Here is a 22,981-nt window from a genome sequence, read left to right on the forward strand (position 1 = left end):
CTCCAAACTCACTTTTACTTTAATACAAAAGAAATGCAAGAAATTATCAGAAAATTTTGTTTTCTGAAGAGTGATAAGCTTCATTTTTTTCTAAGAGGATCAAAGGATGAGAAAATTTTGTTGAAGATTCCTTTCTAAGGGAAAGTAAAGCTTGGCTCCAAATTCACTTTCCAAATCAGGAAGGAGAAAAATTTTTTCAGGAAAGCATTGAACTGGAGAAGTAGAAAAAAAATATTTTTCACTGGTTAATTATTTTTTATAATTTGGTTCTAAAAACATTACCAGTATATATATGTATGTTTCTAAAATATATATCTATTTCTAAAAAAATAAAGATTTTAGTGTCTTAAGTAGTCAGTAATTCAGTCATTTAAAAAGCATGTGGAAATTGCAGAGCTAACCAGCAGACATATATTGACTACATTTAGTTCATGCACATACTCTAGGGATAACTAAATGTGTGTATAGTACCCCTTTGTCTCCTCTAAGATACCTCTCCAGAGCTCTGTTATGAATTATATTGTTTAATATGTCCTCACTCAGTTTCCAGAGAGTTATTCCCAAGTCAGCTTCAAACTGAACACATGTTGCATCTGTTTTCTATTTGTGAATATTGAATGTTTGGCACTTTAATTGGGATATTTTTCTTTGGAATGAAATAATTTCAAATATTCGCTTAATCAAAACATTGGTTTCCTCTTCCAGTTTCCATAGTGGACTGTTGGTAGTTTTCCCAGACCTGGTCTCCTGTGCAGTGCAGAGGGACCCACCTCCCCTCAGTGCTGAGGAAGGAACAGAGGAGAAAGGAGACAGCATCCAGACCACTGGCACGTCCCTTCTCTACATCCTGTTTCTCTCCAGATTTCACCTGACTTGCGGGTTCATTCAAGTACTCTTGAAGATTTTAACTGTCTTGTCCTCTTCTGATAATTTATAACTTTCTTTTTTTCTCTTTGAAAATTGTAAAAGTAGCAGAAGAGTTTTTCCCACAGGTGAAGTTCTGTGAAGCCACTGGAAACTCACAGCGCCCTCTCCTGCCAGATTCAATAAACGGCTTTTGGAGGGCCTATGTCTTTGGGATAGATGTGTTTAAGGGAACTTAACCCAGCAGCAGAGATATGTTGGAGAGGGTGGATTGAAGTAGGAAGAGATGTGAGTGAGGGAAAACAAAGTAGAAGGCTGTTGCCATCATCCATGGCGGAAATGAGGAAGATCATTGCAATAGAATTCAAAGAAAACTGTATGTGTTCCTGGGAGAAGAGTGGACTACAAAGGCAGAAAGAGCTGGGTTTGAATCTCAGCCCAGTCCCTTATGAACTATGTGACCTCAAGCAAAGTACCCAACTTCTTTAAACCTCACTTTCGCTACTTATAAAATGGTTATGAAAATAGCATACATTATTGTAAAGACTAAATTGTAAAGTTTTTAAAATACCTATGGTCTTAATTAGTTTGGGATGCAATAATAGAACACCTTAGACTAGGTGGCTTAAACAATAAACATTCATTCTGACAGTTCTGGAGGCTGGGAGTTCAAGATGAAGGCGTCAGAAGATTTGGTGCCAGGTGAGGGTCCACTACCTGGTTCATAGATGGCCATCCTCTCGCTGTGTCCTCAGAGGGCAAAACAAGTCGAAGGGTCCTTTTCATAAGGGCACTAATCCCTTCATGACCTAATTATCTCCCAAAGACCCCACCTTCTAATACCATCGTATTGGAGGTTAAAATTTCAACATAGGCATCTGGAGGGGGGAACACAAACATTCAGTCTATAACACCTAGTATATAATAGAAGCTCAATATTAATACATGACTTAAAATGGACACATTTGAAAGATATGAAAGAAGAAACAAATAGATACCAATGGACTAAATACAGAAAATGAAGGAGAAAGATATTCAAAGATGAGAAGGTATCCAGGCCACTAACACACATAATGTACTTGGGAAGGAAATCCAGTCTGGAGTGAAAACTGATGAATTTATTATTGAACATGGTGAGTTTGTAGTGACAGCAGGATATCCAAGTAAAGATGTGTAGAATGCAGTTGGAAACACAGTACTGGAACACGTGAGAGGTTAGAGGAGGCTACATATTGGGGGTAGAGATATGAATTAAAGGACCACATACTTAGAAATAACATTTGAATCCATGAGAATAGACAAACTCTCTAGAAGTAAATAGCAGAAACTTGGGAGAACATCCATGGTTAGGAAAAAGCAAAAGAAAGTAGAGGAATCATTTTTAAAAGTTAGGAGGAGATCTAGGTAAGCCTTCCTCCATGAAAAATAGTGGAAAAGAATCTTAATGAATAGATAATTTATAGTGTCCATTACATTGTCAGTACATTGGGAACAACATAGATGCCCATCAAGGGGGAATTTAATTAGCAAATTATAGCACATTCATGTAAAGGAAAACTATGCAACCTTTAAAGAATGGTAGATTTGTATTTATTGACATGGAAAATATTTTGGAACAAACAGATTTAAAAACCACAGGTTAAAGAACACCATGCATAGATTGTGATTCAATAAAAATGAATGCATAAGCACACATATAGAGGTAGGTAGAGAAAGTGCTTAAAATTATGTTTCCTGAATATGGTTTCTAATGGTTACTTATGATAGCATCAAAAGTGAGCTTTCATTTTTTCTTTCTACATTTTTATGCTACTTATTATTTTTTATAATAATCATGTATCACTCCTACAAAACTAAGTATTTTTAGAAAAGAAGGAATACTGGCCGGGCGCGGTGGCTCACGCCTGTAATCCTAGCTCTGGGAGGCCGAGGCGGGTGGATCGCTCGAGGTCAGGAGTTCGAGACCAGCCTGAGTAAGAGTGAGACCCCGTCTCTACTAAAAATAGAAAGAAATTATCTGGCCAACTAAAAATATATATACAAAAAAATTAGCCGGGCATGGTGGCTCATGCCTGTAGTCCCAGCTACTCAGGAGGCTGAGGCAGTAGGATCGCTTAAGCCCAGGAGTCTGAGGTTGCTGTGAGCTAGGCTGATGCCACGGCACTCACTCTAGCCCGGGCAACAAAGTGAGACTCTGTCTCAAAAAAAAAAAAAAAAAAAAGAAAAGAAGGAATACTACTAACATTAGTATTGTGACTTTGTATTCTTATATTATATTCTGGTCCACATTGAATTCCTTCTGCCACTTCCGGGCCGTTTACACAGCCTCAGGATGTCTTCCAGCAGTTTACCTCATTGATTGGGCCTACATAGCTCTTTAGTTAGCACTAGTCCAGGTTACTAGCATTTTCCTCTGAGATGCTTTGTGGAGAAAAAGGGTCCTGGGGTCAGTAAATTAGAGAAATGTGAATGTGATACCTCTCTCTGAGAGATCACCGAGCACATCTGCACCTATTTTAAGTTTCTGTGAAGGTGCTCCTGAAAATAAACTTGTCAACATTTAATCTAACACTTCTTAAAATTCTTAGAGCATGCAACCCTTTTCTTGTTTTATCAACTGCTAATATACCAGGAACTAGTATCTGTGGAGAGAGTATGGGAGACATGAGCTTAAATGTTGATCCGGTGCCTTGTGATGGATTTTCAGCTTTTCGTGAGTGAAATTCAGATTGACTAGCTAACACGTGCAATCCCTAGAGACTCCTTTGGACCCTCTCCAAGGGACAGGTAGCAATCTAATGTTTCCCTTTGCTCTGTGCTTAGGTCTCCAGCAGGCCTATTTCTCAACAGGGCCTCGACTGTCAGCAAATGCTCTACAGTTACAGTTTTGGATTTCTTCAAGATTCTAGTTGGAAAACACATAAAACACAGAGAATCCTAAAGTTTGCTTCTTTGTAGAAATTGTTCATCTCCAGCTTTCCTCTGTTATCTGGGAGCTAGAAAATCTTAACAATATTTCCGTGATAGAAAGTTAATCACATTTTGCAGTCACTGAGTTGTTTTAAGAAACTGTTTTATCAAACTAATATATATTTTCATTGAAGATAAATTTTAAAATAGAGATAAATAGAAGAAATTAAAAATCACATTAATTTTATCATATAAAAACAATTACTGTTAATATTTTGACTTTTACCCCTCTCTACAGATTCCATGCAGGTGTATTTATCATCTGAACACAATGTAATCACATCATGTGTTTGTTATGTAATCTGCTTTTCTCTTGCTAATATATATCAATATATTTCCAAGTCAAAAATATATACTTACATCATAACTTTTATGGAATAATTGGTGTTTCATTGAATTAATAAACTATAATTTCTTAAAAATTTTTTAACTTTTTAAAATTGATATATAATAGATATAAATATTTTCAGAGTACATGTGATGATTTAATACATTCATTTAATTTGTAAAGATTAAATCAGTGTACTTGGGATATCCATCACCTTAAATATTTGTCTTTTCTTTAAACTACAAACATTGAAATTATTCTCTTCTATTAATAGCTATTTTGAAATATACAATAGATTATTGTAAACTATAGTTACCTTACTGATCTATCAAAAACTAGGTCTTCAATTTCTCAAAGAGCTAAATGTAGATTTACCATTCGATCCAGCAATCCCATTACTGGGTATCTACCCAAAGGAAAAGAAGTAGTTATACCAAAAGTCACTTGCACTTATATGTTTATTGTAGCACAATTCACAATTGCAAAAATATGGAATCAATCTAAGTGCCCATGAACCAATGAGTGGATAAAGAAAATGTGGTATGTGTGTAAATACACACACACACACACACACACACACACACACACCATGGAATACTACTCAGTCATAAAAAAGAATGAAATAATATCTTTTGCAGAAATTTGGATGAAACTGGAGGCCATTATCCTAAGTGAAATAACTCAGGAATGGAAAATCAAATATTGCATATTCTCACTTGTAAGTGGAAGCTAAGCTATGGGTACACATGGTCATACCCACAGTGGTATAAAGGACATTGGAAACTCAGAAGTGGTGAGGATATGAGGGGGAGTGGATGGATGAAAAATTACCTATGGAGTAAAATGTACATTATTCAGGTGACAGGTACACTAAAAGCCCAGACTTCAACACTCTGCAATATATCCATCGAACAAAACCTATACCCCCTGAATCTATTGAAATTTTTTAAAAGCCTAGGTTTTATTTCTTTTACTAGACTGTGTATTTGTACCCATTAATCAACCTCTTTTCCTTTCCCCCACTCCATACACTTCCTGGCCTCTTGTAACCACTAATGTATTTTCAATCTTCACGAAATCCACTTTTTTAGCTTCCACTTATGAGTCAGAACATGTAATATTTGTTTTTCTGTATTTGGCTTATTTCACTTAACATAATGACTCCCAGTTCCATTCATGTTGTTGCAAATGACAGAATTCCATTCATTTTTATGGCTGAATAATAATATATTGTATATGTATACCAGAGTTTCATTATCCATTCATCCATTGATGGGCATTCAGGTTGATTCCATATCTTGGCTATTGTGAATAGTGCTGTAATAAACATGGGAGTACAGATATCTCTTTGATATATTGATTTCCCTTCTTTTGGATATATGCCCAGTAGTGGAATTGCTAGAGCATATTGTAGTTCTATTTTGTTTTTTGAGAAACCGCGATATAGTTTTCTATAATGGCTGTACTAATTTACATTCCCACCAACAATGCATGTGGGTTTCCCTTTCTCCATATCCTCCCCAGCACCTATTTTTTCTTTTTGATACAAACCATATTAATTGAGGTAAGGTGATATCTTATTGTGGTTTTGATTTATATTTCTCTGATGATTAATAATGTTGAGCATTTTTTCATATACCTGTTGACCATTTGTATGTCTTCTTTTGAGAAATGTCTTCAGATCTTTTGCTCATTTTTTAAACAGATTATTTGGTTTTCTGCTATTGAGTTGAGCTCCTTATACATTCTGGTTATTAATCCCTTGTCAGGTGGATAGTTTGAAAATATTTTCTTCCATTCTGTGGGTTGTCTATTCACTTCATTGATTGTTTCTTTTGCTGTGCAGAAACTTTTTAGCTTGATGCAATGCCATTTGTCTATTTCAGTTTGGCTGCGTGTTCTTTTGAGGTCTTGCATGAGAAATCTTTGCCCAGACCGATATCCTGGAGCATTTCCCCAATGTTTTCTTTTAGTAGTTTCATAGTTTTAGGACTTAGATTCAAATCTTTAATCCATCTTGATTTGATTTTTGTGTATGGTGAGAGGTAAATGTCTAGTTTCATTCTTCTGCATATGGTTATCTGCATCATTTATTGAAGAGACTGTCCTTCCCCAATGTAAGTTCTCAGTGCTTTTGTTGAAGGTGAGTTGGTTGTAAATGCTGGATTTTGTAGGTTCTCTATTCTGTCCCATTGGTCAATGTGTCTGTTTTTATGCCAGTATCATGCTGTTTTGGTTACTATAGCTTTGCAATAAATTTTAAAGTCAGGTAGTGTGGTGTCTCCAGTTTTGTTCTTTTTGCTCAGGATTGCTTTGGTTATTTGGGCTCTTTTGTGGTTCCATATAAATTTTAGGATTATTTTTCCCATTTCTGCACAGAATGTCATTGAAATTTTGTTAGAGATTGCATGGAATCTTTAAACTGCTTTGGGTATTGTCATTTTAACAATATTAATTCTTAAAATCCATGAGTATGGAAGATCTTTCCTCTTTTTTTGTGTCCTCTTATATTTCTTTCATGAGAGTTTTATAGTTTTTCTTGTTTAGATCTTTCACATCTTTGGTTAGATTGATTCCTAGGTTTCTAAAAGTTTTTTTGTGGCTATTGTAAATGGGACTGCTTTTTTATTTCTTTTTCGGATTTTTCACTATTTGCTTATATAAATGATACTGATTTTTGTCTGTTGATTTTGTACCCTGCAACTTTACTGAATTTGTTTATCAGTTCTAACAGTTTTTTGGTGGAGTCTTTAAGTTTTTCTACATATAAGATCATGTCTGTTCTTTTGAGGTCTTGCATGAGAAATCTTTGACCAGACCAATATCTTGGAGCATTTCCCCGATGTTTTCTCCTAGTAGTTTCATAGTTTCAGGTCTTAGATTCAAGTCTTTAATCCATTTTGATTTGATTTTTGTGTATGGTTAGCCAACAAGTTTAATTTGACTTCTTTCTTTCCAATTTGAATGCCCTTTATTTCTCTCTCATGTCTAATTGCTCTGGCCAGGACTTCCGAGATTATGTTGAATAATAGCAGTGAAAGTGATCACCTTTGTTTTATACCAGTCTTTAGAGGAAAGGCCATCAATTTTTCCCTGTTCAGTACACTGTTAGCCATGGGTTTGTCATAGATGGCCTTTACTACTTTGAAGTATGTTCCTTTAATACACCCATTTTGATGACGGTTTTTATCATAAAGGGATGTTGAATTTTATTAAATGCTTTTTTGGCATCTGTTAAAATAATCATATGGTTTTTGTTCTTGATTTTGTTAATATGGTATGTTACATTTATTGATTTGCTTATGTTGAACCATCCTTGCATCCCTGGGATGAATCTCACTTGATCATGGTGAATGATCTTTTTTAATATGTTGTTGCATTTGGTTTACTAGTATTTTGTTGAGGATTTTTGTATCTATGTTTACCGGTAATATTCGACTGTAGTTTTCCTTTTTTGTTGTGTTCATGTCTGGTTATGAGATGCTGGCCTTTTAGAATAAGTTTGGAATGATTCCCTCCTCTTCAATTTTTTTGAAGAGTTTGAATAGAATTCGAATTAGTCCTTTAAATATTTGGTAGAATTCAGCAGTTAATACATCAGATCCTGGGTTTTTCTTTGGTGGGAGAATTTTTATTTTAGCTTTGATATGATTACTAGTTATTGGCTTGTTAAGGCTTTTTATTTCTTCATGGTTCAATCTTGGTAGGTTGTATATGAACAGGGATTCATCTATTTGTTCTAGGTTTTCCAATTTGTTGATATATATTGTTCATAATAGTTTCCAATGATTCTTTGTATTTCTGAGGTCTCAGTTATTATGTCTCCTTTTTAAATTGTTTTTATTTCAAAATATTAAGGAGGTACAAATGTTTTTGGTTACATGGATCGCTTTTGTAATGTTTGAGGTATGGCTATAGGTGTGCCCATAACCCTTAAAGTGTTCATTATACCCATTAGGTAGGTTTTTGCCCCTCCCTTCCTTTCCCCCTGTTTGATTTCCACTGAGTTTTACTGCCCTCTGTGCACATGTGTCTCATCGGTTAGTTCCAATTTAATAATGGGTACATGTGGCGTTTGTTTTTCATGTCTCCTTTGTTAATTCTGATTTTATTTATTTGAGTCTTCTCTCTTTTTTAGTTAATTTAGCTAAAAGTTTGTCAATTTTATGTTTTCAAAGACCAACTTTTCGTTTCATTAATTTTCCGCGGTTTTTTTTTTTTCCTCTATTTCATTTATTTCTGTGCTAACCTTTGCTATTTATTTCCATCCACTAATTTTGGGTTTGGTTTGTTCTTGCTTTTATAGGTCCTTGAGGTGCCTCATTAGATTGTTAATTTGAAGTCATTATACTTTTTGAGATAGGCATTTATTACTATAAACTTCCCTCTTAGTAATGCTTTTGCCAAACCCCATAGATTTTGATATGTTGTATTTCCATTTGCATTAGTTTCAAGCAATGTTTAAATTTCCTTCTTAACTTTTCATTGATCCATTGCTCATTCAGGAGCATGTTGTTTAATTTCCATGTGTTTGGGTATTTTCCAAGATTCCTCTTGTTGTTGATTTCCAGTTATAAGACCGTGCTGGGATTACAGGTGTGGGCCACCATGCCCGGCTTAAATTGCCTATCTTTTAACAAGTTGCTGTAGCTATTATTGTTTTGGATATATTTGTCTTTGGGGCTTCATACTAGAGTTATGAGTGGACTGCACACCAAAATTACAGTATTAGAGTATTCTGGGTCTTCCCATGTACTTAATTTTACTGTTGGGTTTTATACCTTTAAAGGTTTTCTTTTTCCACATTAGTAGTTTTGTTTCTTTCAGACTGAAGAATTCCCTTTACCTTTTCATATAAGATGGGTCTGGCTGTGGTGAATTCTTTCAGATTTTGTTTGTCTGTGAAAGACTTTATGTCTCCTTTATATTTCAATGATAGCTTTGCTGGACACAGTATTCTTGCATACAAGTTTTTGTTTGTTTGTTTGTTTTTCCTTTCAGGACTTTGAAATTGTCATCCCACTCACTCTCTGCTGGCCTGTATGGTTTCCATTGAGAAGTCTTTTGCCAGATGAATTGGGGCTGCTTTATATGTCATTTGCTTCTTTTCTCTTGCTGCTTTTAGGATCCTCTCTTTGTCCTTGACTTTTAAGAGTTTGATTATTATATGTTGTAGAAAAGTCTTATTTGGGTCAAATCCGTCTGATGTTCTTTCACCTTCCTGCACCTGAATATTTATGTCTTTTTCAAGTTTTGGAAAGTATTCTGTTATTATTTCTTTAAGCCTTACACCCCTTGCTCTTGCTCAACTCCCTCTTGAACACCAATAATTCTTAGATTTGGTCTTTTACAGATAATTTTCTATATCTTGTAGTTGATCTTCGTTCCTTTTTATTCTTTTTTCTATTTCCTTTCCTGACTGCATATTTTCAAATAGCTAACCTTCAGCATTACTGATTCTTTCATCTACTTTATCCATTCTGCAGTTGAGAAGTAATGTATTTCTCAGTCCAGCAAATATATTTCTCAGCAAATGTATTTCTCAGTCCCAGTATTTCCAGTTTAAATTATTTTAATCTCTTTGTTAAATTTCTCTGATAAATGTTTGAATTGCTTTTCTGAATCATCTTGGAGATCACTGAATTTCCTTAAAACTGCTATTTTGAATTCTTGGTCAGAGAGCTCACAAATCACTGTCTCATTAGGGTCAGTCACTGGTTCCTTGCCTTGTCTGCTTGGGGACGTCATAGTTCCCTGCTTGCTCTTGCATTTTGTGGATGTACATCTATGTCTTTGCATTGAAGGATTAGTTATTTATTCTAGTCTTCTCTGTCTGGCTTGTTTTGGTTTTTATTGAATATGTTTACTTAGGGGTTCTTTATAATTTGTCTGTTGATTTTCTTTCTTTTTTTTTCCTTTTCCTTTTTCTTTTTTTTTCCTCCCCCTGTTTGGTACACTTCCTCCTTTTTGGCACTAGATGGTGACTTAAGCCCAGGTTTGCCTCAGTTCTAGTAAGCAAACTGAGTGTCACCCATCCCAAATGAAAGAGATCCCAAAGGGAATATCCTGGTAATGTGGGAAGGCTGGCTAGGGGGTTGTGCCTAGAGGACCTGTGGAACAAACCTCCTACAGTGTGACACTGCTGAGCAGCCACTCTGATTTGGCATCACCATTGACCGAGTTACAGGACAGAGTTTCCAGGACTAGGGATCATAGTTCCACCTCTCCCCTTTGTCTCTGGCTTCCCCCAGGGAATTGCTCTCTTCAGGCACTCCAAGTGCTTCCTATGGGTTGAGGCAGTGGCAGCTCTACTTCCAGGGAACCCAGGATGGTGAAGAAGCTGGTTGTCTACCTCAATCTCACTTTTTTCATTGTAGAAACTGTGAGTCAGGGGGAAATTTTCCCTGTACTTGGTGCCAGACAGATTAAGGGAAAGGGTGTTGCAGACATGGAAGTCCAATTCTCTTATTGTCTGCTCAGACTTTTTTGATTTCTCTGTGGCCCCAGGAACTATCTCATCCTCATATTTGAGCTCTAGCATGTTGCTAGTGATAATCTCAGCACTGTATACTTGGTTTTGGTTTTCTGTGGGGAGGAGAGAAGCCAGCTTGCTTTGATGCTACCATGTGGTTAAAGAAATTTTTCAGGGTAAGTATCTCGGCCGTTAATTGCAAATAACACTAAAATGTACATGTTGAAACTAATTTTGTGTGTGTGTGTGTGCCAACAATTTTTTTAAATTAGGCTTAAAAACACATAAAATTTTCCACACATCCTTCATGTTTACAAACACCTCTTTCTTTTCTCTCAGAGGACATGAGGTAGGGAGAAATAGTAGTCAGTTTTCACACTTGTGATAAAAGAGGGAGGAGAAAAGACGAGTCTTTTCCTTCTTTTGAGCTGTGTTTTCCATGTATATTTACAGCACCCTGTAGTCAGTACCCTTGTAAAGCATGATACACAATTGCTAAAATGTTGTCATCAAAACCTTCCATTTTGCTTTCCAAAGGATACTCATATTCTCATTCATTCACTCAGTCTTTCATTCATATGAAGTTGTACTTTTCATTTTTGTTGCTGGAAAGTGTTTGGAGACAAAGTTATTTTAGCTATGATAAGATGTGCAATTTCCAAATCATGACAGATTTAATTTTTAAAAGTATGTTCTAGCTACATTGAATCCATTGGTCCAACATGCAAAAATCAGGCCAACCCAGAAATCACAGATTAACCTCAAATGCCAAATATTATTCTGATCTATAAAATACAATTTAGGTATTTACAATAACTAACATAAAATAAGCACTTAAAATATACCAGGTAGTCACTGAGCACTTTGTGTGCATTAGCTTATGTCATTCTCATAAAAAACCTAGGAGATCACTATCATTATATTATCATTCTCATTTTACAAATTAGGCAACTAAAGAATAATGAGGTTAAATAACTTGCCTTAAGTCAATCACTAATAGTGGCAGAGATAAGACTCCAATTCTGTTCTCTTGCTTGCCCTCTTCTCTTCCGTTACCTTCTCTTTCTGAAAGAATTTGATTCAAAAAAACTATTAGATGAGGCAGACTAAGGTAGGTGCCTGCAACTAGAGGAGTCTCAGAGTGGGTTAGCAGAGTCAGAGCAGGTTGAGGGGGCATCCATCCACTTGGGGAGGGGGGGATAAGACATATGAAGCCAGAGTCTGAGCAGGGCAAGAAGCATCCCCACAAAGGTGTGTGTGAGTAGATTATTTAGAGCCCAGGTGGAGGGAGGAGGGAAACTTCTGGATGGGATATAGGATCAGTGCCCTAGCAGGACACTGAGAAAATGACTAGAATTTTGTCACAGGCAACGCAGGTTTGACTTTCCTGCTAGACTGCAGAATAAGGAGACTCATGAAGTGCCTTTCTCACTTAAGGGCATAGCATAAATGCAATTTTTAAAAAAGTCAAAGGAGAAATTCTTATCTCTTTAAATCAAACGTCATTTATTGGTTGCCTGAAATATGGCTGTTTGCTATTTAAGTAGAAGCAATTTTAATAATTTGTTCTCTTTTACTATAGGAACTGCCTCTCTGTACTTTCCTGTCTATTGAAAAGTTTTAACCTGTACATCAACCTATTAACTATATCCCGCATGACGGGAAGTGAGTCTTGAAATGTTGGTTTCTGAAGAAACAAAAAAATATGACCATTTAGGTGATACATGAGAGAACCTGGAAGCTACTGTTTATCAAGAGAAACCAGAAATTCACAACCCAAAAAGAGATTAGAGTCTTAGATTGTAATCATAACTTTGTTCAACTCATTCCTAAACACAAACCACTGGTTTACCAGATGGGCATGGCCAAAAATTTTACCTATTCAGAATTCTGCTATCAATTTTACTTTAGATATAATTACATATTTCTTCAACATTTAGAGTAAAATATTCCTAAATTATTAAGAAGAGCAAATCACAAGGAGTCTGCTCTCCCTTATCATTTATTCTACCAAAAAGAATATTTTATTAATAATCCTCATCACAACTCTGCAAGTGTTCAAAGACCAAAGGGGTTAGGTACTCAGCTCAGTAATAGAAGTTGTGGCACAAGGATCTGATCCCCTTGAATGTTAACTTCACTATATTGTTATAATTCCTAGAAATAAATTTTAATCCTTTCCCGGTGTGTATATTACTGATTTCACTACCAGCCAAAATAGAAAATTATTTTGGCTCTAATATTCAGTTCCTTTCTACTTTTAACTAGAAACGTTACAAGTAACTAGTTACTACCACATACACTCTACCACGTTTTATGGATGTAAAGCTTAGGAATTAGTGTTATAATTGTTATGCTTAAGAAAAACCTAAATCATTATACTGAAATGTAGTTTGATTCAAATAGTTTTTAATAAAATATTGTATTCAAAAGAACCTGTTAATACGTTACTCTGCTTGTTGAATGGACCAAGTGACTACAAGAAAAAAAATGCACAAATACAAAAAAAATTTAAAGTGGAGTATCTGCCATCTTGTGGTGTAGTGGGGAAATGCAATTGAGCAGCTTCTAAATGTAACCCTCCTGAGCATTATTTCTCCACATTAACACTGCAATCATGTGAATAGCCAGTAATAACAATATAATAGTCTTATTTTTTCCACAATCTCTTCATAACCATTTTGCTTAAGATTATCCTCGAGTAAATTATGGGGCACTAAGATTCCCCCTAAATTTTCCAAATCTTATTTGCTTCCTTAGTAAAATCAGGTCTCAAAGATTGTTTCGCTAGCCACTATGACCTAGTAGTTTGATACTAGTAGGCATCAAACTGCAACAAAAGGCTCAAATACAAGCCAGCTGATATCTAAAAAAACACTTAAATATTTAAAACTTTTAATGTCCCCTGCATCATTTTGGCCCCATCTACTCTCCTTTATAACAAATGTAATAGCAGCTAGCACTTAGCATTCACTATGTATTAACTCAATCCCCACAAGAAACCCGAGGTAGGGACTATTATCATTTTCCTCATTTTAAATATGAAGGAACTGAGGCACAGAGGTTAGTAGTAACTTTGCTTGAGATTATGGCGAATAAAAGATCTTTAGCTATTCAAACGGTTACTGCTGTGATAGTACACACTAAGTTTTCATTTAAAACCTCAAAACCTCTATCATTGATACCATAATATAAATAAGAAATGCTATAATATAAATCCCAGATACAGAAATGTCAGCAGTAAGTATTTCTGTACCAAAGCCACAGAAACCAGTGGCTTTGCAGGTGAATGACTTTGGTGTAAGAATTTCAAAGAATCACCCACTGACAGAATGCTAGTGGCTTTGGTAGATGGGTGCCATGCAGAAATGAGAAACATTAAGGACAACACAGCAACATCCTCGTTAAATGAATTAAAAACTTTCTTTTTTGAGTTAAAGTCTTTCTTTGTTTTAAAATGTTACTTTAAAAAATGCAATGATAGCGGTAGTTGCTACTTTTCCCAAGACAATTTCACATAATTCTTCCCGATGACCTTTATATAATCTTATTTTCAGCAGTGGGGCTTTCAGCCACACAGCAAGTCTTCCTACTCCTGTTAAGAAATGACATTAAGACAGCCACTATTGTCCCAGCAGTCCTGAACTGAATGAATCTCCAACATATTTTAAGAGATAATTTGAGACAAGGAAAAGGAAGGTGTAAAGTTGAATAAAATTTCTAAGCCTCTGACCAGGAATTATCTGCTTGCATTTTTTATTAACTAACCACTTTTGTAAAGGTATTAATATCCATATGGTCTAGCACTCAAATTCCCATGAAAGCAGCCAATGCCCCACAACTAACCAGTTGCATGATTCTTTCCTATTATTTTTATATTATTTGAACAATTAATTTTGTGCATTTTTTTCTTTTGATACAAAAGGTAGTATGTCATGCCATGAGTCCCACATCTTTCTTGCTTTCTCATTTCATATATTGTGATGCTGTATCCTCATTGTATCATGCTTGTTAGGTCTGCACAGTATTATCATTTAACTCCCCCCTACTGCATTTAGGTTTTAATCTTATAATAAATAATGTTGCATAGTGAAGTCTTCTAAAAGTTATTTGCACATAAAATCTCAAAATTCTCAAAATAGAATTCTGCATTATTTGTATTTGTAATTTTGACATAGAACATTAATTTCGAGGTTGTACTGACTTACACATAAGTTTCCTAACTCTTGTCAAGTTGTTTTTAATCTTTAAAATGATAGGTTTAAAAAGTCAGGTTAAAAAAAAGAAAGTATCTCTATAGCTTTTAATTTACATTCCCTAAGTGAGGTTAAAGATCTTTTCATATTAAAAAAAAACTGTATTTCTTTCCCAATTCACAACCTTCATGCATTTTTTTTCTGTCTTTAGATATTAGCCTTTTGGACTGGGACAAGTTGCAATTCTGCCTCCTACTCTGCCTTTTGTCATTTTTCTTGATTTGGCTGTTTTCTGACTTGGCACACAGACGTTTTGTTGTTGTCAAATATATCATTTCTTTTGTAATTTAGGTTTGGTGTCACACTTAGTCCTTCCCCATTCCATTTACTTTTTTTTTTTTAAGCATTTACAAACCCCTGCTAATCCATTTATTTTTCAAAAAGTCATGGTTTCATCTTTCTTTTTCCCCCAATTTAAATCTTATTCTTCTGGTGGAGGACCTGAAACTCGTGGTCGCCGCAGCCCCCCCCCCCACACCAACACCACTTATGGAATAATCTTTCCTCACCAATTTAAAATATAAATTTTTATCCTATATCAATTTCTAAGTGTATTATGGTATTTAGACATTCTACTTTGCTACACTGATCTTAACTATACAATAGAACCATAGCTTATTTACACATTATTTCTTGAAATTTTTGTTATTGCTATTATAAATGGAGGTCTCTGTTCTTCCAACAGGTCTGGTTATTGTTTGAGTTTACTGGTTTCTGTTTTATTAGTGCTGTACCAAATCACTTGGCTGAAATTGCTTGTTTCAGATAATTCTCATGAGGCTTTAGTTTTATATAATAAATGCTTCTGCTTACAAATAGGAAAATAAAACCTCCTTAATGCACCCAAGGAGAGTCACCATAGTATTGAAGTACATAATTTTAGTATGTTCATATACCAGAACATAAGACAGACAAAATAAATTATACTTAGCAACAGGGGTAGATCATAATATTCAATGAGAAAAATCAAGTTATAAAAGTGTACATATGTGATACCATCTCTGTGTTTCACAAACACTTGAGTACATCTCATTGTTCCCCTAATGAAGGGGACTGAGTTCTTTAGTTTCTAATGTAATAAAGGTTTATGGATTGCTAACAAATATGTAGCATAAGGGCAAAAACCTGGATAAGATATCTACAATCTTCAAAATAGTGGTTACTTCTGAAGACTGGGAGGGAGGAAAATTCTAAATGACAAAGAACATAAAAAGGGCTTTAATTTCTGTGTATTTTAAGAAAAAAAAAAAAACACTTGAAACAAATATGGCAAAAGTGAAACATTTGCTAAATATGGGTGGATATACAGCTGTTCATTACAAAAATCTAGGTGCATGTCTGAAATATTTAACAGAGGGTTTTAGAGAAATATTTTAGACTAAACTACCATCTAGTATTCTATAATTTTTATCTTAAAAGAATCAATTTGGGCCTGGCTGGCAAAAAGAAAAATTTCACCAATTTTGGCTCAAGTTCCTAACATATCTATTTTCTCCTTTACACATCTTAGTAGAAATTATCCCACTTGTCTGCTTCCTGTCACTAGAATGTAAGCTGTGGGTGAAAACATTTTTCCATTATATTCAGTTACACTCCCCAAATCTTAAAATGGGCACTTAAATAGTTGTTGAATGATAAATCGCTTTTTAAAGTGTTTTAATGTCTTTGATTTGGAAACTTGGGTGTAATAATGGAACCTGGATACAATGCAAGTGCAGTAAAAGAAGCAAGTTTTGTTTAAATAGTAGGTTTCATTTTAAACTGACAATATAATACCATTAAGTCTGGTCAACACCAGTTCTAATCAGTTTTTTCTTTCAATTCAGAATTTCCATTTCTAATTTTTGAGAACCTTTGGTTTAGCTCAAAGACAATTCCTGTATCTCAACTGCACAGCTTGTATTATTAATTTCATGGACAAATTATAATGTGATGTCAATCTTCACCAAAAGACTGGCCAAACTATCCAGGGTAAGGTGGTAGAATTTCTATTGCAAAAAGAAATAATAATCACTGTAAATACTCTTCCAAAGAAATAGTAAATAGATACCTTTCAAGCTGTAATCATTATCTTTCACCTCTAGTGTATTCTAATTCTACAGAAACGGTCATGTCATCAGCCTCTGAAACAAGACTTCATATTGCAATAAACAGACAAAAGACAATCCAAGTACAATTTTTTAATAAAGATAATTACAAAAGATGGAAAAATCAGCTCAGAAAGGCCAATTACTTCTTTAATAGATCAGTTTTTTGACATAATAACTCACATCAATTTTAAATACTATGACATAAAGCATGGTGGAGAAAAAGAAATTTTGCTTCATAATTAGAAAAACTCACAATAAAACTTGCCAAGAAAAACAAAAAACGAAAAAAGCCATTTGAAAATAAATACAGTCCATGCCAAAGTAGTAGAAAATGAAGCCAGATGTCTTTTGAAAACATTTTCTTCCCAATATTTTCTCTTTTTAATGATTTTTCTGAAGTTGATGAGACTTTCAAATTCAAGGGTTGCTGAGCTGTTCTGATTTGGCTCTATTAAAAGAAGACAATGTGAAAAATTAAAAATGGCACCATCTTGGTTTAAATGCACCAACCCATTCTTTTGATCAGATCGCGTAGGCGCAAGGCCAAGAAACGTGTTAGCCAACAATGCCTTAAGTGTTTTTGAAGTAATGAATGCCTTTGTCTTTCTAGTGGTTTCACAACTATTCCAAGTTACCCTGTAAAGGCTAGCACAAAATTACATATGACCAAACATTTACATGCTTTCTGATGACAAAATCTTCAGTTGTTTTCACTTAAAAATTAGGTTAGCACAATGTTTCTTAAATTTACTTACCTCACAACACTAAAAAAATCATGTACACAGAAATAAGCACTACGGTAAACCATGAGTGCATATATAAAAATTAATAGCAACAGTCTCAGATAAATTATGTACAAGAATATAAACTGATTTATTTAGTTATAATGAATAATGATTAATACAAGTCTTTCTAGTTTTTTAAAACAAGGTACTTAAATAATACAGGAGTCAAATGGATGGCATATGTTGTGTTATGTACCAATAGAGACTAAATTCATGGCATTCCATATAACTTACTGATGTTTTTAGGCTCAGTCCAGTATTCCTGAAGCATACATAATACACACATATACCCCCCAAATAGATGTGTTTATTTTTATAGCATATAAAAATTACTAGATAAGGAACATCATTTACCCTTTGGTATCTGTTTTTTCACCACTATTGTCCTTGGATTTTTCTTCTTCCTTAACATCTAAAAACAAAGATTAGAAACATATTAAAACTTATTTTGAAATGTATACATTTTATTTCAAAATGCACTTTACTTTTAAAATGTAAAAAGTTGTCATATGCAATCTCACCGTTCATGAATTCAATAACTAAATAAATTTTTGTGTTAGGTATTACACTAAATGATAGTGGTTCAAACTGTCAATACAATGGGGTCCCTGACCTTTTTAAACTTTTGGTTCTGTGGCTTCTATTGGAATAGGTGCTGTGGAGAAGTTCAATGTGCAGACACAGGCACAGCACTGTGGAGGTCAAGAAAGGTTACCATGAAAAAGTGACACATTTAAGAGGTGTCCTGAAGAATGAATAGATTTGGGGTGGGGAAAAAGGAAGTATCTTAAAAAGAGAAAAACTTAAAAAAAGGACTTTGAGGCAAGAAGGTCTTGGCAGGATGAAAGGCAGAACTGAAAGACCAGTGTGGCCAGAATATTGTGAGAAAGGGGAAGAGTTAGATACTATGAGCCCAGAGACACAAGCAGAGGCTAAGTCCTGCTGCTTTTACCTATAGTTTTTAATTCCCACTAAACAAATACTGAAAGGTCACAATTTTAATGAAATAATAGCAGTAACACTTTAAACTCAAGATTGCCAAAAAATAAAAAGTTATACCCAATGTGCTGAAATTTTTCTTTAAATAAACAAAGTTATGAGGTAATAATCTAATAATATGAATATAGTGAAGTATCAATATAGTTAGGTATTCTACAGACATTTCAGGAACTGGTCTGCTCTATAATACAAACACACATATTGACAGTGTGGCTCTTACAACATTTGTTTCAACTTTTGGCTTAATTTTAGCCATGTAAACCTAAAGTACCAAAACAAGATGGGGGAGGGGAGGAAGAGAAACGGAATGGCCCCAACTCCAGGTTTTCACCTATAGATTTTAAAAAGGTTTTCTATATTATTATTTCTTTTTTCTGTAGGCTGAGAGATTTTAACAAGTGCAAGGCCCTATCAGAAGAGCCCATCACCAAATAAAGCAGAGTTTTTTTTAAAAAGCACAGAAAAGATAAAGATTTTAAAAATGAAATGACAAGAAAACATACTGACAGTAAAAGAAAAGAAAAAAAAAAAAAGAAAACAGAAAAATCCTACAGCTAATGTTAAGTCCTCCTTACATTAGTCATGGCTGGAATTTTTGGATGTCAATCACTATATTGGAGCCATCACTGGGAAATTAAAAGTATAAAATGGTAGACAGAAAAATGTAGCCTACTGAGGCGAAAATCCGTGCATGAAAGAACAGAACTAGATGTGTCAGACATGCTATGGGTAGGTAACAAAAAGAGCCAGCTCACTCACAGTGAACTTCAATTTGGTAGATATAGTAAAAGAATGTAGGACCAGTATCTCTGAATCAGTTTTTTATATGCTCCAAGATCAAAATTAACAGGGCAACTGAAACTTGTGCTATCACCATTACTTGCATTAGGAAATGCACCAAGTACTGAAAAGACAAATGTTTAAGATACTGTGTTCCCTAGCCAGGAGCAGCTCAATCTAGCAGGGAGACAAAATCCTATAAGGTGCTATAATATAATGTGTTCAATAACATGACAGAGGCATGTGTAAGTGTTCTGGGAACTCAGATTAAAGAGATAGTAGATTCTGGTAGCAAATTCAATTGCCTCAAGCAAACATAGCATTTTTAAGTAAGTTAAGGCTCAGAAAGTAGTATCTCTTCCCTAGCCCAACTCCCAAATCCCTTCCTATCTTTCCTCAGAGTTTTAATGTTTTCTTCAATTTCTGAACAAAGTATGTTATCTGATCTTTGTCAACATGGTGAAACTGGTCTAAGGATAATAACTCTTCTTTTGTGTTTTATTCTCATTAAACAAACTTTAGGTATTTAAAAATTATCCTAGAATTTCAGCTCTGTTCACAAACTCTAAATAGATTTATAATCTGCCCTCTTTCTTATCCAATCTATAGCACAGTGTAATGTTCATTATTTTAACCATGTATCATCAAGAGAAGGTTATAGTTTTCATATATTATTAAAGCAAATGGGAGTAATAACATTCAGAAAGCTTTAAATAAAAAATATTAAACAGTGTAAAAAAAAGTCAACTACCTAGCATACCCACTCCATGATTGTTGTACAACTGACTTTCAGGATCTCATGAAAACTGCAAATGTAGTTCAATTTAAAAACTTACAATTAAAATACAATCACCAAAAAATAAACCAACCTGCTTTTTTGTCTTCTGTTTCCTTCTTATCTTCTTCAATTCTAGCTTTCTTTGCTCCTTTCTTATGATCAGCCACATTTCTACGACCTCCTTCTCCTTCATCCTCAGAATCTGAAAATTCTTCATCACAAGCTATTCGCTTGTCTGATGCTCGAACTGACATGAAAAATTTTATTAAATTTTGACAAAAATAGTCCAGTTTTACAATCATAGCACACTCATACAAATGCACTAACCAGTTACCACATTTAGACGTACAGGATAACAGAGGCTCACTGACTGAATTAAATCAAACTGAATGAATGGTTTTGTTTCATACTGAAAACTTGGCTTTGGTTTGAGAATAGTTCAAAGAGAAATAAAAACATTTGAGGAATCTCATTTTGTTTTTTAAAAAAGCTAAAACTTTGGAGGAAAAAACTTTTTCTAGTAGGGCAGGGGAATAATGTCTTTACCTAAAAAGCAGCTTTTTATTTCAGAGCTGAGAGAGAAAGTGGACAAAATTAAAAATATCATTAATACCTAATATGTTAGACTGTCTATACTGTTAAGCATACCCTTATGCTATAAATCCAATAATCGTATTAAATGTAATGAGAGGCTGTAAAATCAAACATAGATGCTTAATGTCATTTAATCGATTGTACTTTAGATAAATAGGATGTTTTCCAATTTATCCCCAGATGTACGTAAGCGGCTAATTTGTGGAAACTTTCAATCACATATGTATAGTCACATAAACTGAAAGTGCCAACACCCAAATCAGGCTTTAAAACATTAGGAAGCCAAACCTATGTAAGATTAAAAATAGAAAATGACAATAATAATAGTGTGCTCATGAACATGACCCATAGTGAAGTTCTTGGGCCACTAAAACCTTCAGTTTGAACTGTCATTTTAATAAACTGGAAAAATGTAACAGAATATACATCAAGGCAGTATCTTACTAGAAATTCTTTTGTCTGGATCTTCTCCATCTTCATCGCCACTGTCTTCATGAACAGCATCTTCTGGAATAGCTTGCATTTGGACACCAGGTGCATGAGGTAACATGCGCAAGTTTTCAAATAAACGCTGTCTAAATTACACAGGCAAAGTTTGTTAGACAAAATTCAATTTCTTTGCAGTTCCTCTTACAGGCAAAAAATCCCATCTTTGATCTAGCTTAATCTATAAATTAATATAACAATAACATTTTTTGAGCATTGACTCATTTAATCTTCAAAATTCATAAAGTACGAACTACTTTATCCCCCATTTTAATGATGAAGAAACATAAACACAAAGGCAAATGAACTCATCAAAATGTCATACAGCTAGTTTGTGACAGAAGACACAAACCTATGCCTATGTACTACAATGTCTCTCTAAAAACTGTGTGGAGACAAAGCTTTAACAAAACGTTTCAGACGATGAAAATAAACTTTGCTTTAATGCAAAGCCCTTACACTTACAGTTCTTCTTGCAATTTAAAAAATATATTTAAAATATTTTTGAGCTATAAAGCTCACACATTTCTATTAACTTCAGAAATTAAAGAAATCAATAATTTAAAGTTTTAAATCTTTTAGAAAAACACAAAGGAAATATCTGTATATATCTGCCTATGTATAAAATTAAAAGAACCCACTATATACTTGGCCTTCTAAAGCCTCCTAAAGCTTTGTCATGATGAAATGTTTATCAAAGCAATTGAATAATTTCTTACTTTATCTTTTCCATATATTCTGGAGTGTTCTGGTTTGTCATGTTTGAAGGACTAATATGCAGTTTGAAGTCCGGTCCAAAATACTCAAAGTAATCATTATATGGCAACTCTAATAAAAATAAAGTTACATATCAAAAGCTCAATTTTTACACAAATCCATGCACAGAATTCAGAATCAGGTAGTGAAATATTTCCAAAGAAAATGTTTAAAGGTGAACATGAAGTGAATGCTCTTCTATTTATATAGTTTTGAAGGCTACTCGAATCATTCAGCCATCTATTTCTATATACAGATGGTGCCTGACTTTCAATGGTGTGAACTTAAAATTTTTCAACTTTATGATGGTGTGAAACTATCATAATTTCAATGTAATATACACAGTATGTAATATGTTACATGAGACATTCAATACTTTACTATTATAAAATAGGCTTGGTATTAGCTTATCTTCTCCAACTATAGGCTAATGTAAGTGTTCTGGGGATGTTTATGGTTGGCTAAGCTAAGCGATTATGTGTGGTAGGATAACTGTATTAAATTCATTTTCAATTTATTTTCAACTTAAGATTAGTTTATCAGGAGGGAATCTCATAAGTCGGAGAATATCTGTATTGACAGCTCATACCATAAAGAAATCATAGTAAGCACACTTACCATTAGGAATCTCACAATCAAGGGCAACTGCAGTCTCATATGTCCAACATCTAGCAACATTACGAATTGTGTATCCACCTCCTCCAAGCATCAGTAATGGTAGGTTAAAAGTTTTTACAACTTCTACACATTTAGCATGACCTAAGATAAATAAGAGTTGGGTAACAACAAAAATGTGCATATTATAACAGTTTGAAAAATGAAT

The 22,981-nt window shown here is 34.3% G+C and overlaps 1 protein-coding gene across 1 annotated transcript in view; it reads right to left on the minus strand.

Annotated features, from left to right (window-relative positions):
- Nucleotides 1-17,055: 17,055 nt before the first annotated feature.
- HDAC2 (histone deacetylase 2) overlaps nucleotides 17,056-22,981 on the minus strand; it is a 29,108-nt gene continuing 23,182 nt past the window's right edge. The window contains exons 9-14 of the mRNA XM_045544212.1: nucleotides 22,777-22,917; nucleotides 22,122-22,230; nucleotides 21,361-21,491; nucleotides 20,414-20,569; nucleotides 18,120-18,177; nucleotides 17,056-17,428 (exon numbers count right to left, since the gene is read on the minus strand). Of these exons, the coding sequence (XP_045400168.1) occupies nucleotides 17,398-17,428; nucleotides 18,120-18,177; nucleotides 20,414-20,569; nucleotides 21,361-21,491; nucleotides 22,122-22,230; nucleotides 22,777-22,917 (626 nt within the window). The 3' untranslated portion in view covers nucleotides 17,056-17,397. The remainder of the gene's footprint in view (nucleotides 17,429-18,119; nucleotides 18,178-20,413; nucleotides 20,570-21,360; nucleotides 21,492-22,121; nucleotides 22,231-22,776; nucleotides 22,918-22,981) is intronic.

Source organism: Lemur catta, chromosome 2 (assembly GCF_020740605.2).
Source record: "Lemur catta isolate mLemCat1 chromosome 2, mLemCat1.pri, whole genome shotgun sequence".
NCBI classification, from domain to species: Eukaryota; Metazoa; Chordata; class Mammalia; order Primates; family Lemuridae; genus Lemur; species Lemur catta.